Genomic DNA, 15,089 nt, shown 5'->3' on the forward strand with positions numbered 1-15,089 from the left:
TGTGTAGGAGGTTGAGGATTCGAGTCCCCCCGAGACACGTGGATTCTTTTTCGCAAATGTCATATCAATTTGTCCATTTCGAAACATATGCTGTGCATATGCACAGCCAAGATATTTAACAAAAAAATGGTTTTCGTACGGCCGAGTTGCCGAATAATATGCAATTAATTGTAAATTGAAATGTTTTTGTTTGGAGACATTGAGGGTTTGCTTTAGGCGACCCATCTTGCCCCATTCTACTCTATGTTGTAAACTTTAGCTTTGTACTTAAAGTTGAGTGTTTTACTTTCACTTATTTTTCAGTCTCTTATTTTATTTGTTCATTTACGTTATAATGTTTTACCATTATCATAATGAGAATCCCACTGTTCTTTTTTTTCCATGCGTTGGGCGAATTTTCCCGCCTGGGAAAATCAAGGGTATCGAAAAACGGCAACCGAGCATTCATTCGAAGCAAATAAAAGCTTTGATTTCGTACCAAAAATTAACAAACGCTTCATGAATTATAAACAAACGCTTGGCTAAAAATGAAATGTCACTGCGCTGCGATTGTTTTGTTTTGATTCGGCTGATCCTCTATATCGCAACACACAAAGTTAGTGCCTTTCTTTATCAAAATCGAAGTTTAATTTTTAAATCGTAATGTCCCACAACCATTCGCATGGCCACGGTGGTGCCTGCGCCCACGAAGCCCTAGGAATCGAAGATGAGCTGGAGATGGGAATTCAGTACAGTCTGTACGAGAAAATCGACACACTGAATGTGGAATGTCTGAACGAGGAAACGGAAGGATCCGGCAAAACGGTGTTCAAACCATACAATCAGCGGTTGGATTTCGACAAGCACGTTACCAGCGACGCCGACGAAGAACTGCTGTTCAACATCCCATTCACCGGAAACGTAAAGCTGAAGGGAATCATCGTGGTGGGCGCCAATGACGACAGCCATCCGAGGAAGATGAGATTGTGAGTATTTTAACTGCAGTTGTTTGCAGGGCTAGTAGCGGTCATTTCTAAAAATATAGCATTATGGGCTCTGCCTGCCTTACTGCCGCTAACCCCAAGTCGAGCACATCTGTATATGGAGGCCCATATACAGATGTGCTCGACTTGCCGTTAGCGGCAGCTTAGGACTCATTCGCAAGTCTCTTGACATAAATGCGAATTGAACGTCTAAATACCTTCGTTCAACTCACTTTAATGAAAAGAAAGTTGAACATGTTCAAATTTTGGCAAGGTAATTGAATTGTCAAAGAGTAAGAGTAATTGTCAAAGGGAAACCTTCCATACAAAAATCTACAAGGGAGAGGGTGGGGGTTGAAGCATGTAAGATTCTTGTACACAAGTTTAAGATGTTTCGTTCCTCATAGCTGCTTTAAGACACGTTTAGCAGACGTCCAGTGATCAGGTCCGGTAGCATGTTGAACATTCGAAGTTTTCTTCTTCTTTTTATTCTATGAATTTACATTCCAACTAGAACTTGCCTATATTTTCAACTTAGTAACGTATTAGCACTTCCACAAGGTATTTGAAACCTTTTCAATGCCCGCCATTGCATGAATATGTATGTACGGATAGTTTTGATCAACCGCATTTTCTCACTATGTCTGAAACTTGATTATGCATATGTACAACATGTGATAGATTTAGTTCGGAAAAGGTATTGGAGGGTAACCGCCCCTTCGGTGGGGTTTGATCCCACGACCCCAGTTCGCATGACAGGTGCTTTCCCTACTAAGCTACGAAAAACCTCCGTCGTCCACCGCAGCTTAGCGGGTACTGATGAAACCAAATTCCCAGCACCAGGTACCAGCCGATCTCTCGCAATACATTTTCAGAACTAACTCTCTCAAATGTATTTTTGTACACATGTCAACCAAGTATGATGAGTATTTAGTATTGTCCGGCTCCTACACACTTGCTTCATCAGCAACGGCGCTCAATGAAGTAGGGTTGTGTGAGGTTGTGCCAGTTTGGTCGTCAGATCCCGACCCGACCACACAAGCGAAGAGAGATCGCCACTCGAGATCAGTACATTCAAAGTTAATTGCCTATATGCCGGGTATTAAGCCACCCGGAGTGGCTTAATACCCGGCATATAGGCAATTAACTTTGAATGTACTGCGCATTTTCTTGTCCTGCAAGTTGGATACGCGTCGTGGACGAGAACTTCGGATATCGCCATTAATATAAAACACGGAGTCCCTCCTTAGCCATGCGGTAAGACGCGCGACTACAAAGCAATACCATGCTGAGGGTGGCAGGGTTCCATTCCCGGTGCTGGTCTAGGAAATTTTTCGGATTGGAAATTGTCTCGACTTCCCTGGGCATAAAAGTATCATCGTGTTAGCCTCATGATATACGAATGCAAAAATGGTAACTTGACTTAGAAACCTCGCAGTTAATAACTGTGGAAGTGCTCAATGAACACTAAGCTGCGAGGCGGCTCTGTCTACAGTGTGGGGATGTAATGCCAATAAGAAGAAGAAGATAAAACACGGTAGATAGCTTTAAAAACTATTCAAGGTGTCAAAAGTGCGTCCCGAATGAGAACTAGATGAATGCATAGCAGAGACTTGACGTTGCGGTAGAGAAATGGTAGTTGGTTTGACTATAGTCGAAAATGCTTTTTATCTGTTTATCTTCTATAAAGCTAATGTCTGGTCTTGTGCTCATCATAATATGAATTGGTGCCAGCGAAAGTGGTAGGTACATGTCAATATTTACCATATTGGTTACATGTAACATTGAATGAATTTTTCCTAAAACTATGAATGATAAATTAAAATTTGTAATTTTTGCAACTCATCCATAATATGCCTAAAGATTAAGAAGTAGCGAGAAATAGCCGAAGTTTCTTGACAAAATTTAAGTTTATTGGAACAAAATGCATATATTATGACTCACAACGTTGTAAAAAGTTCAACACCTTCGAAACAAGCATGCTTATCGTTCACAAGAGCTATGGGATTGCATGAGTGATCTAGAGATGGGCGCTCCGCTCAGGAGCTGTTCGAAAGATTCGCTTCCTTACATTGAGCTGATGAACCATGGATCTTTTTTAAAGAACCCCAGCTCAGCAGCTCACTTTAAATTGATGAAATCATTGTCAAACACGCACCTAGAGAAACTCCCTCGAGCGTACGCACTCGAGTACGCGTGCTGTTGTATACAAACGAAAATACCACGCTCGCGGTACACAACACAAGCGAGCTTGTATGAGCATTCCAGTCCAGTACCGCGCACGTGCTGATCGTTTATTATTTGCACCTCAAGCACCATCAAGCCAAGCAACAGAAATCATTTCTGCTGCAGGAAGGAATAAGAAACACACAAGCAAAAATAATCCAACTAGCTTGCCGTCTATTTCTAAACCCATACCCACATACTCGGCGCTACGAACGGACACACAAAAGATACCTACACGCTAACTTTCACCTACTCAGTGACTGAGTAAAATTGTATTGCTGTCTTTTTCTATCCCACGGAAATTTTACTCAATTTCCGTCAAAAGCAGGACAACTCAAAACTATGAGTAATCCTGCTTTTGACGGAAATTGAGTAAAATTTCCAGTTGAGATATATCAGCTTTCACACTGATATTCTTCCCTCCCCTTCATACGGGAGCTTGGCAGAAGGAAGGTCGTGCGATATGTGCCATCACAAATATTGCCCTCCGCTCGCTTTCAAATCGACTTCTATAAAAACATTCTTCATGCCTGCCGTATCCTAACGGAACTATCAATTCTATACTTTCGCCTCTAATGCTATCATGAACATGTACGTCCAAGTTTGGAAGATGATATTAGCATTTCCATATCATTGTAAATCGTTTAACTTCACGTAGAAGTAACACACACGAAATCATTAATTTAGCTTATACTTGTGACACATATATGATACCAATATCACTGTATAGCATAAAATCATATGTCTGTCACCCAGAATCACGCTGGTATCACGATAGCACGATGATTTCCGTACCCTGCCCTTCGACCGTTGTATTGTACGAAACAGAACATAATTTGTTGTTTGAAATGTCAAATACGCCGTTTGACATATGAAATAAAAACAAACATTTGCAAGCTGACTGAGTAAAAAACGTTTTTCTGCAATTCCGGATGATATTTTTCACAACAATGGCAAAATAATTATTCGTAAGCCCACTATTTGCTACAATTTTGCTCTGAAGATGTCTTCCTATTGATTTTGCTAGTTTTTGGGTTCTTTCCGGGAAGATCTACCGTCACTTTTGCATGATATTCAATGGTTTGAGTTCTGTATATGATTTCAAACATTTTGTGCAAGGATCCCAAGGGTTTTTAATTGGAATGAGGTCTGGGGATTGGAAAGGATACGGGATCTTTGATTTGCCATTAGTCAGCAAATAGGGTAAAGTACCCAATAGTGGACCCCCAACCAATAATGGACCCTCCAGCCATTTTTGCATTACTACAGCACAATGTAAACATTTTGCTATGAAATTCCATCGGGAGAACCTGCCTTACACTCCTATGATTTGACTACATGCATTGGAAATGCGATGGAAAGTAAAATTAGATGATTTTTTACAATTCTATAAAAAATAAACACGAAAGTGTCCATTATAGGAATATTTTGGGGGGTCCATAATAGGAAAGAAGAACGTACCGAAACGGAACATAAATATCAAATGAAGTGTCGACTATAGGGAAGCAATTTCCTATTATGGACCCCCAGGGGATCTACTATAGGGCAAATTCAGTCAGACTTTAAAATGTTAATTTCAACGAATAACGTCGAGTATTTGAGTGTTTTATGTATGTATCGTAAAGAGGAGATGCAGAGCTTGATATTAGATATCACGCAAAATTAATATTTTGAAAATTTCCACTTCTTATGCCAGGAAGAGCAAAATTTCGCTACTAGGGGGTCCACTATTGAGTATTTTACCCTACTTTTTTAGATGGGAAAAATGTTTTGTACCGTTGTAAAGCACAAATTCAAAATTGGATCTATGACCTAATTGATCGGTGCTGGCTTTATCCTTCAAAATGTCCTAATGAATTAAACGATCAGTGCCGTTTGCAATGAAATCACCCCAAACCATAGAATAGAGTGATTTCTGCTAAAATTCCTATACGAAGACTTGGAAAACTATGACGTTTTCATATCGATGAATGAACTGCTGACGCGAATTCACAATTTATTTAAAAAATATGGGTAAATATTATTACACATAAAAACTATAGTAACAGTTTATGATTTATATACATTTTGATGAAAAATAGCGGTAGAATCAGTTTCAAAACAAGCTGTCAAATAGATACAACGGTGGAAAGAAAAGATGTATGTCATCTTGTCACTGTACGCGTACAGCGTGATACGAAAATCATTGTGCGGAAATCATATGTCTGTCGATAGTATTATCTTTCACTTTGGTTTCGCTGCGATGGTTCAACCACTGTTCCACCTTGTGATGACCATTATGATGATCAATGACTGATTCACCACCAGGGGGGAGTGTGACGACGAAACCAAAGGAAAAATGCTGATTCATGAAACGTGAACTCATGTGTAGACAAATGATTTAAGGTTCAAATGTCATACATCAAATCGACTTCTTTTTCTTGCTGTTCGCTTCTTTTTTTTGTGTGGAGAGCCTACTCATTCGCTCAGATCTGATTTTGTACAAAGTACACAAACATTTCAAAAGGTATCAAACTCTATATATTTCCACAAAATATTAACGTCCTTTTCAATACATGTACAGCGCACAGATTATAGTGATACGCATAAACAACCTCAAACATGCATCTGAGATTGATTTGTTGTGCATCCTTCTCCTAATTACACAATTTCCTACATGCATTTTACATGAATGTAAAATTATGATGCAGTTGACTACCTTCTCAAATGTTCGTCCAGATTCAATGGATTGTTTACATGACCATATGATCGATCTTCTCTCTGTGTACATGAAAAGTGATGCCGTTTTAGCATTACATTATTATTTTAGCATTACATTACATTATCAACACTTCAATTATGACAAAATAAATAACCTGCGTTGCTTATGAATGCTTGCGTTTTTACAGTTCTAGCTCACATCTAATATTTAGTGTCAATATATAGCATGAAAAGCATCATTTTCATAGACTATTGCTTGATGTTTACGTACATATTCGAGAAAACAAGCATAACATATAGAACAAATCAACACGCAACACTGAACGATGATTTTCGAGTATCTGCAAAGTATAAGAGAGCGTGAGAGTAAATCGACGGTTTCCCCTCCTGGAAAAATATTTTTTCAACTTTGCAATATTTTCTGCAAAAGGCAGTTTTTTCAAATAATATTACGAAATTCATCCAAATGAAGCATCCCACGGATGTATTGAAGTCACCACTATATGTTGATGTAGTTTTAAAACAAGAGTGCTTCCCCGATTCAGCTGGGGAATGCATTTTCTCCTCAGTGGGCGGATTTTTTCCTGGGGGTGGTACAAGCACGTGGCTGTTTTCTTGTCAATGACTGGATTACGGTAATTTGGGCCTTAAAAGTAAATAATTTGTAAAGGCTGGTTCATCAATATCAGCAGCATCACGGAAATCAGTCAAGGCGCGTTTGGATGTGGAACTTCAACAGATCGAGGCTGAACAGACACTGATGCAAGAAGAGATGCGGCGCAAGCGGAACTAGCTGAAAAGAAGTTCGCTGTTCTAAAGGAGATGGCCGATTTGGAAGGCAGTGGCGAATCAGTCATTGTTCAGCATAATGGTCATCACAAGGTGGAACAGTGGTTGAACCATCGCAGTGAAACCAAAGTGAAAGATAAGCGTTCGTCATACAAGGAAACCAGCATAGAAGACTCAAGCGAAGAAGAAACGTCTGGTACCGGGACAAAGGGTGAAGAAGAACTTTCATCCATCGGTGGAGCCGATTGTGACGGCAGTGAAGAAGAAGCCAAGAAAGTTGAAATATGTGGTAGTAGTCGACCAGTTACAGACCGGCAACACTCCCTGAGAAGCAGCAAAAGAATCTCGAAGGATGAGATTGCAGCACGACAGGTTGTACCTCGTGAGCTGCCCAAGTTCAGCGGTAATCCGGAGGAATGGCCAATGTTCTTGTCCACGTATGAAGATACAACGGCTATGTGTGGGTACACGGAAGCGGAGAACATGATCCGTTTGAGGAACTATTTGAAGGGAGATGCATTTAACGCTGTTCGTAGTTTCTTTATGCGGCCTGAAACGGTAGGCAGAGCAATCAGTGCACTGAAACTACGCTTCGGTAGACCGGAAACGATAATTGAATGCCTGAAGGAGAAGATTATATCGATGCCGACTATCAAGCCAGATGCGATGGACAAGCTGGTCGATTATGCTCTGGAGGTCCAGAATCTCTGTGTCACTGTAAAAGCTTGCAGTGGAAAGGAGTATATGTGTGATGCGACGCTCCTAAAAGAATTTGTCCAGAAACTGCCCCTCAAATAAGCTGGATTGGGCGCGGTACAAGAGAAACTTGCCAGAGGTAAAGTTGTCCACGTTCAGCCAGTGGATATACAGCTTGGCGGAAGATGTCACCGTTGTTTTCGAGCCTCAGTGCCGCGGTGGCAAGAATCAGGAGATAAAATGATATGACTCAAACTGTATACCCAACCCAAGCAAGATCGACGGTGGCCTGAGTGAGCGGAGGAAACAAACCATGTCCCGTGTGCAAAGAAGATTGCAAATATCTTGGAAAGTGCAAGCGATTTCTTGAGCTGTCGTACGAAGCAAGGTGGGCCACAGTACGTGGATTCAATTTCTGCCGCAAAATGTCTTCGGCAGCATAAATGTGGCTGCAATTCTGGAGAGTGTGGGAAGAACGGATGCTTCTTCAAGCATCACGTCTTGCTCAATAAGGACTTACGAGCACAAACACCACCAAGCGGTGCACATAGGAGCGGTCCTTTGAGGCAGAACGAGGAACGCAACGTCAATATACATCAAACCGGTACGGGCTCGCTTCGCTACTGCCAATGACGTTATTAGGAAACGGAATACAGCTAAAATATCACGCTTTTCTGGACGATGGATCCGAACTTACGCTCATCGACTAGCAACTTGCCAAGGAGATGAGGCTATCCGGAACCGTTCATCCGCTCTGCCTGAAATGGACGGGTGGTACTCATCGCTACGAATCCGATTCACAGAGTGTCGAGCTTGTGGTCGCCGGAAGAGGAGGAAAGCGGCTGTTACTGCAAGATGTGAGAACGGTGGAAGAGCTGCAATTACCCTTCCAGTCTTTGGATATGACTCAACTCACTAAACAGCATCGATACCTGCAGGGACTTCCTGTGGAATCATACACGAACGTTCGTCCACGGATACTGATTGGATTGAGGCACGCTAATGTTATGCTGGTGCGGAAAAGTCGTGAGGGCAAGATTGGCGACCCAATTGCTGTAAAAACCAATCTCGGATGGTCGGTGTACGGTGGCTGGGCCACGCAAAATTCCTCGAGTTCTAGTCACACCTATCACATTTGTATGTATAGAGAAGTAAGCGTGACGCACTTGAACCAGACGGTCAAAGACTACTTTGCTATCGACAGTCTGGTAGTTAAGCCCAACCAACTCGAACGACTATCTAAGGATGACGAGCGAGCAATGTTTTTGTTGGAATCGAGGACACACTTCAATGGAGAGCGGTACGAAACTGGCCTGTTATGACGCTCTGATAGAATTAAGCTACCGGATAACGAGGCAGTCGCAATCTGTCAGTGGAAATGCCTGGAAAAACGCATGTCGAAGGATACGGAACTGGCGAACGTTTTGAACGAGAAAATCGCGGAATACATTTCGAAAAACTACATTCGCGAACTGACACCAGAAGAGCAGTCGGAGAAGCGTGAACGAGTTGGTGTCTACCGATTTTCCCGGTATACAACCCGAATAAACCTGGAAAGGTACGTATCGTTTGGGATGCCGCCGCCACAGCTTACGAAACATCACTGAATTCGGCACTCCTTACTATTCCCGATCAGTTGACGTCGTTATATGGCATTCTGTATCAGTTTCGTAAGCATCGAGTAGGGGTGTGTGCTGACATCCGGGACATCCACCAGGTGCGGATAGTTCCGGACGATCAGCACTTTCAACGGTTTCTGTGGCGCAGTATCGTGGAACATGGTGAGCCTAGGACTTATGTCATGCAGATAGTGACCTTCGGGGCGAGCTGTTCTCCTGCTATAGCCCAGTTCGTGAAGAACAGCAACGCAGACAGATCGTAGACAAATATCCGGAAGCAGTAGCGGTGATCAAGAAACGACACTTTGTGGACGACATGGTTTCGAGCGCCAAAACGGAGGAATAAATCGTCGAGCTATCCGAATCAATACGTTATATCCACATTTGAAATCCGCAACTGGGTCTCCAACTCATCGCTGGTGCTGTCGAAAATGAATGCAGAGCAGTCAACAGAGACGGATCTGAATATAATTTCCGAGTTAGCGAGCCAGAAAATCCTCGGTATGTGGTGGGATACGCAGATTAGATTTGATTCAGCGCTTCTCGATGGAAGTCGTTGTCCCAACGACGGGAGATCCTTAGGACACTGATGACCATCTACGATCTTGTAGGGCTGATAGATCACTATTTGGTCCTATTGAAAATCCTGCTTCATTAGGTGTTGCGTACTGGGATTGATTCATATGAACCTATCCCTTAAAATCTGTGCGATATGAGGCATACGTGGATTCTTCTTCTCCCGAAATTGGAAGAACTTTGGATCTCAATGTGTTACCGGCAAGTTGTATTGTCGATAGAAGAGGATGAAGTAGATATGAACGTTTTCATTGATGCAAGCGAAAGTGCTATGTCAGCCGTTGTGTTTCTGCGATTTACGAAAGGTGACCAGCTGGAATGTTCTCTGGTTGCGGCTAAGACTCGAGTATCACCGATGAAATACACCTCAATCCCACGGTTAGAGCTGCAAGCCGCAGTTCTGGGGTGTCGATTGGCTGCCAATGTAACACGAAGCCTGACGATGAACATTTGTAAGCGTACATTTTGGACAGACTCTCGAAATGTGCTCTGTTGGCTGCGTGCCGACCACAAGCGATACAGTGCTTTCGTCGGATCAAGAATCAGCGAAATATTGGAATCTACGGACATCCACGATTGGAGATGGGTTCCGACTCGATCTAATGTCGCTGATGATGGGACCAGATGGCGAGATCGACCTGACCTATCGTCGGAGAGCAGGTGGTTCAAGGGTCCAGAGTTCCTGATGCAAGCAACAGAGAAGTGGCCCAGCCTTCCAGTAAAGATCTCTACCGAGGAAGAGATGAGACCCAGCGTATTGTTCCACATCAGTGTTTCCGAATCGGTAATCGATGTCAGCAGGTTTTCGAGTTGGCGACGACTGTTGATAGTGACCGGATACGTGCTTCGTTTCTGCACGAACATTCAACGGAGCTGTAGGAAAGTTCCCTTAATTGCTGGACCACTCATGCGGGAAGAGCTTCGCAGTGCGGAAGCACACCATTATCGGCAAGCGCAACGTGACATGTACCATGACGAGGTTGCAGTGTTGGTGGCTAAAGAAGAAAGGGGAAAACAAATTCCAAAGGCGAGTCCGCTCTACAAGCTAAGCCCATTTGTGAACGACTCAGGAGTTTTGCGGATGAAGGGTAGAACCGGCGTGTGTGCGTATCTCCACAGCGACGCTCAGAATCCGGTTATTCTACCACCTAAGCATCCAGTAACATCGCTACTCTTGGCACACTATCACGAAAAGTACCTCCATCGAAACTATGACATTGCAGTCAACGAGGTTCGCCAAAAGTATAGCATTTTCGCTTGAGACAAACACTAGCCACGATCCGTAGAAACTGCCAGTGGTGCAAAAATCGCGACGCTGTCTCACAACTGCCGGAGATGGTCGATCTTCCAGTGGCCAGACTATCCGCACACATGAGGCCATTCGCACATGTGGGGTCGATTATTTTGGTCCAATAGACGTAATTGTGGGTCGAAGGGTCGAGAAAAGGTGGGGGTTCTACTGACATGTTTGACAATAAGAGCCGTCCACATCGAGGTAGCTCATTCCTTAACGACAAGTTCCTGCATAATGGCGTTGAGGAACTTCATCGCGCGAAGAGGTACGCCAGTTAGTTTCTATAGCGATAGGGGCACAAACTTTGTAGGTGCCAACCGAACGCTACAGGAGCTCTACCAGAAAGTTGACCGGAATCAGCTGATGCGGGAGTTCATTACGTCGTCTACATCGTGGCAGTTCAACCCACCTGCGTCGCCCCACATGGGAGGAAGTTGGGAGCGACTCGTACAGTCGGTCAAACGGAACCTGGCCGAAGTCTTGCACGCACGGCGACCAACTGACGAGGAACTGAGGAATGCCCTAACAGAAGTAGAAGGTGTACTTAACACGCGCCCTCTTACTCACGTGCCAATCGATGACGAAGCAGCACCAGCCCTAACGCCCAACCACTTTCTTTTGGGCTCTTCGGATTGTTCAAAACCGTTGACGTTCGTGGATGCGGACACTGCGGCATTGCGAGAAGGACATCCCAATGGTTGGCAAATCTCTTCTGGATGCGCTGGATTCGGGACTACCTGCCCGACATAACACGGCGTACGAAGTGGCACGAGAAGGCGAAAAATCTTTAGGGGAGTGACATCGTAGTCATCGTGGATCATGAGCATCCCAGAAACTGTTGGCCCAAGGGACGGGTAATCGGAGTGGTAACCAGAGGAGGGCAAACTCGTAAGGCAACCGTTCACACTGTTCATGGAGTTTACGAGCGACCGACTGTTAAGTTAGCGGTGTTGGATGTTCGGCGCAATGTTGTGTAAGCAAACTTGAAGATCTGGTTCGCATACCAGGAGGAGTGTGACGTCCTCGGACGTTCGCACCTACCATCGCAATACAATGCTCTTATCGAAATCGTTGCATTTGACATGCAGATCGACAGATATGACACACGACGTCTGTATCAGAGATGACAGAAGAGGCAGAAGGAAAATGCTGATTCATGAAACGTGAACTCATGTGGATACAAATTAGTTCGAAGTAAATCATTTGTAAAGGCTGAAAAGTTAAACTATTGAATTTACTATTTACTATTTACTATTACATTTATAGTGCTCAAGTATCAAGGTGTAATTATACTCTGAATTTGCATTGCTTTAGATACCTAAACGTTTATCTTCTTATCTAATTTAGATCATCATATACCATACATTAGCCGATAGTTTGTGGCAATTTATTATCGTATTATTTCTAAAAGCCTAAATGGTAAGAGATCAAATTCCTAACGTGTAAATGAACTAGTGAAAACTTATCCTAAATAATTCAACCAATTATAATGTAGAAATAACAACCTAGTCTGGAACGAGGCTTGGCTAATCGAAGTTGCGGTAGTAACAATAGTTGGAGGCACTAAACGTAGGCGAATATATTACACCCACATTATAAACGCTAACTATTGTAAAATTAAAGGAAATTTTAACCAACCTTGAATCATCGTGACGGTTCATTATTTCGGAAGACGACCCTCCAGTTGGTACGACCAACAAGCTGACTCTTCTCAATGAGCTGAACGGATCAGATCCGCTCACTGCAATGAGCTGTTTTGCCCATCTCTAGAGTGATCCAGGAACTTTCGAGTCATGACGTTGCGGTGAGGTTAATGGGAATAAAATGCAACAGGAACCAAAAATTGTCACCAGTAAAAGTGGTACATGTACATTTATAAAATCAGTCTAAACGGCAGAAAAACATGAAAACATTGAAATTTAAAATAGGGTTCACATCTGTTGCGGAAACACCCATGTTGCCGAATTGTCTAAGCTGATTTTAATGGATAGGTAAAACTGTACATAGGACCGGATTTAGCCGGAAGGGGGGCCAACAGTTTGTGGGAGCCCCAAAATGTACACTAAGGATGGTTCTGGTACATAAGATTTGTGGGGCCACGGCCCCCCGGCCCCCCATAAATCCGGCCAGTACATGCTACCACTTTTTCTGACAACGAAATGACCATTAAAATAGGCCAGAAATGTGCAGTTTTAGTTGTCAGAAATCTCTTTTTCGATATTCATATTCCCTTACAAGATTTTTGCAAAAGAACCCGTTGAGCTAAAAAATCGATATTGACAAAAATGGTTTATGTTTTTGACAACGGTTCATAGACAATGAGTTTTCAATAAATCTACAGTAGGGACATTCGTCTTTTTCATTCACTACCACACGTTGCAATTTCACTTCAGCGAAAGTTTTAACCTTCTTACGATCATTCATACCAAAACACTTGCTTCTGCATGATATTTTTGAAACGACTGTTCCATAATGCATAATTGCAGGTACAAAAATCGTCCAAAGATGACCTTCGATGATGCGGGTGCCCAAGCGGACCAGGAGTTTGAACTTGAACGGGATGCCAACGGAGTTATCGAATACTCTACTAAGTAAGTTGAATAGCCGGAAAAATTTAGTTTTTTTAAGTTGTGTTTTATGTTCATAATTCCTTAGAGTCGTTACGTTCTCATCGGTTCATCATTTGTCCATTCATATGCCGACAAACTATGGCGAATCGAACACCACCGTATACTACATCGGATTGAAGGGAGAGTTTAGCGAGGCACATCACCATGGGGTGACAATTTGTACATACGAGTCGCGACCAAACGTAGCCGATCATAAAAACGATGTTTTTGATTCGGTAAATCATCAAGTACAGTAGGTAGGTTATCTCTTCAATGGTGTCAAAAATGTGAATATTGTTTCGAGAATTTGTGATCTAATATATAATATTTCTAGACCAACATTTGAAAAGGGCGTAACAGTCAAAATTTATTCCATCTGATTTTTCGTCTACATATATAGCTGTATATGTAGACAAGGAATCAGAAGGAATACATTTTGGCTGTTACGCCCTTTTCAAATGTTAGTCTAGATTTAAACTCTTCTTTGATAAACTGTTGATTTATGATTATTGAAGAATTTTATCACAGCCACATTTGCCAATGGATTTTTTTAACACGTCGTCGTTTGCCCAAATTCGGTTGGCAAATTTTCAATAGTAAATAAATATAAATCAATGTTCCACTACGATGAATATGAAGCATTGATTCTTCCTTGATCGAATGGTCCAAGAAAATCCATGGCTGAGATATTAACGCTCAAAATCTATCATATTTTCGTGACGTTGATCGATCTTTCGCAAAGTGTATCCCGGTATAGAAAACACAGACGTAGCCCCACTTCAAAATTGAAAGCCAAGCGTCACCTGCTTTTTCTTCAAAGACTCTACGTTCTAACTGGAACTTGGCATGCTTTTCAACTTAAATTCTATTAGCATTTGCTCAGATATTAATTGAAAGCTTTGCTATGCCCGCCATTGCATGTAGCTTGTGTGGCATGTACCATGGATATTAGGGTGGTTCAAAAAATCGATTTTGCTCCACAGCGCTCATCTGATTCTTCATCATGTTCTGAGTGTCCTCTGAAAATTTGAGCTCATTTGGATTAAAACTGATTTAGCACAAGCCGTTTCAAGTTTGCATGCAAATTAGTATGGGGAAATTTATTTTTTCATTATACTGTTAATGACGCTTCCCCATTGAGCGCAGGTTAAAAGAAAACCTACATAGCTAGAAGGAATACTCAACAGCTTTCACCCAACGGAAACTGCATGTTAATTAATTGCCCCAATAATTAGTAATCGATTTTAAGACAGGATGCGAATCTTTAGTCATGATCGTTAAACTTCTTTGAGGGCATCACTGAAATGTGCAGTGCAACATAGTAGCCTGAATTTGTGTGTGCTATCTTTCGCGCCACGAGCAGCAATGTTGCCTGTTGAGGAGTTATGCAATTTGCTCCAGAAAACCACGGTATAGATTAAATTCGATTACTAATTATTGGAAAGATTCCACTGGGTGAAAGCTGTTGAGTATTCCTTTTAGATATATAGGTTTTCTTTTAACCTGCGCCTAATGGGGAAGCGTCATTAACAGTACAATGAAAACATAAATTTCCCCATACTAATTTGCATGCAAACTTGAAACGGCTTGTGCTAAATCAGTTTAACCCTTTCCTTCC

The 15,089-nt window shown here is 42.3% G+C and overlaps 1 protein-coding gene across 1 annotated transcript; it reads left to right on the forward strand.

Moving 5' to 3' along the window:
• Positions 1-539: 539 nt before the first annotated feature.
• Positions 540-13,819, forward strand: LOC134216977 (PITH domain-containing protein GA19395). The gene is made up of 3 exons (XM_062695732.1): positions 540-965; positions 13,349-13,453; positions 13,518-13,819. Exons 1-3 carry the CDS (start codon positions 643-645, stop codon positions 13,726-13,728), a joined length of 639 nt encoding a protein of 212 aa, XP_062551716.1. The 5' UTR covers positions 540-642; the 3' UTR covers positions 13,729-13,819.
• The last annotated feature ends 1,270 nt before the right edge of the window (positions 13,820-15,089 follow it).

This window comes from Armigeres subalbatus, chromosome 2 (genome assembly GCF_024139115.2).
Source record: "Armigeres subalbatus isolate Guangzhou_Male chromosome 2, GZ_Asu_2, whole genome shotgun sequence".
Taxonomy (NCBI): Eukaryota; Metazoa; Arthropoda; class Insecta; order Diptera; family Culicidae; genus Armigeres; species Armigeres subalbatus.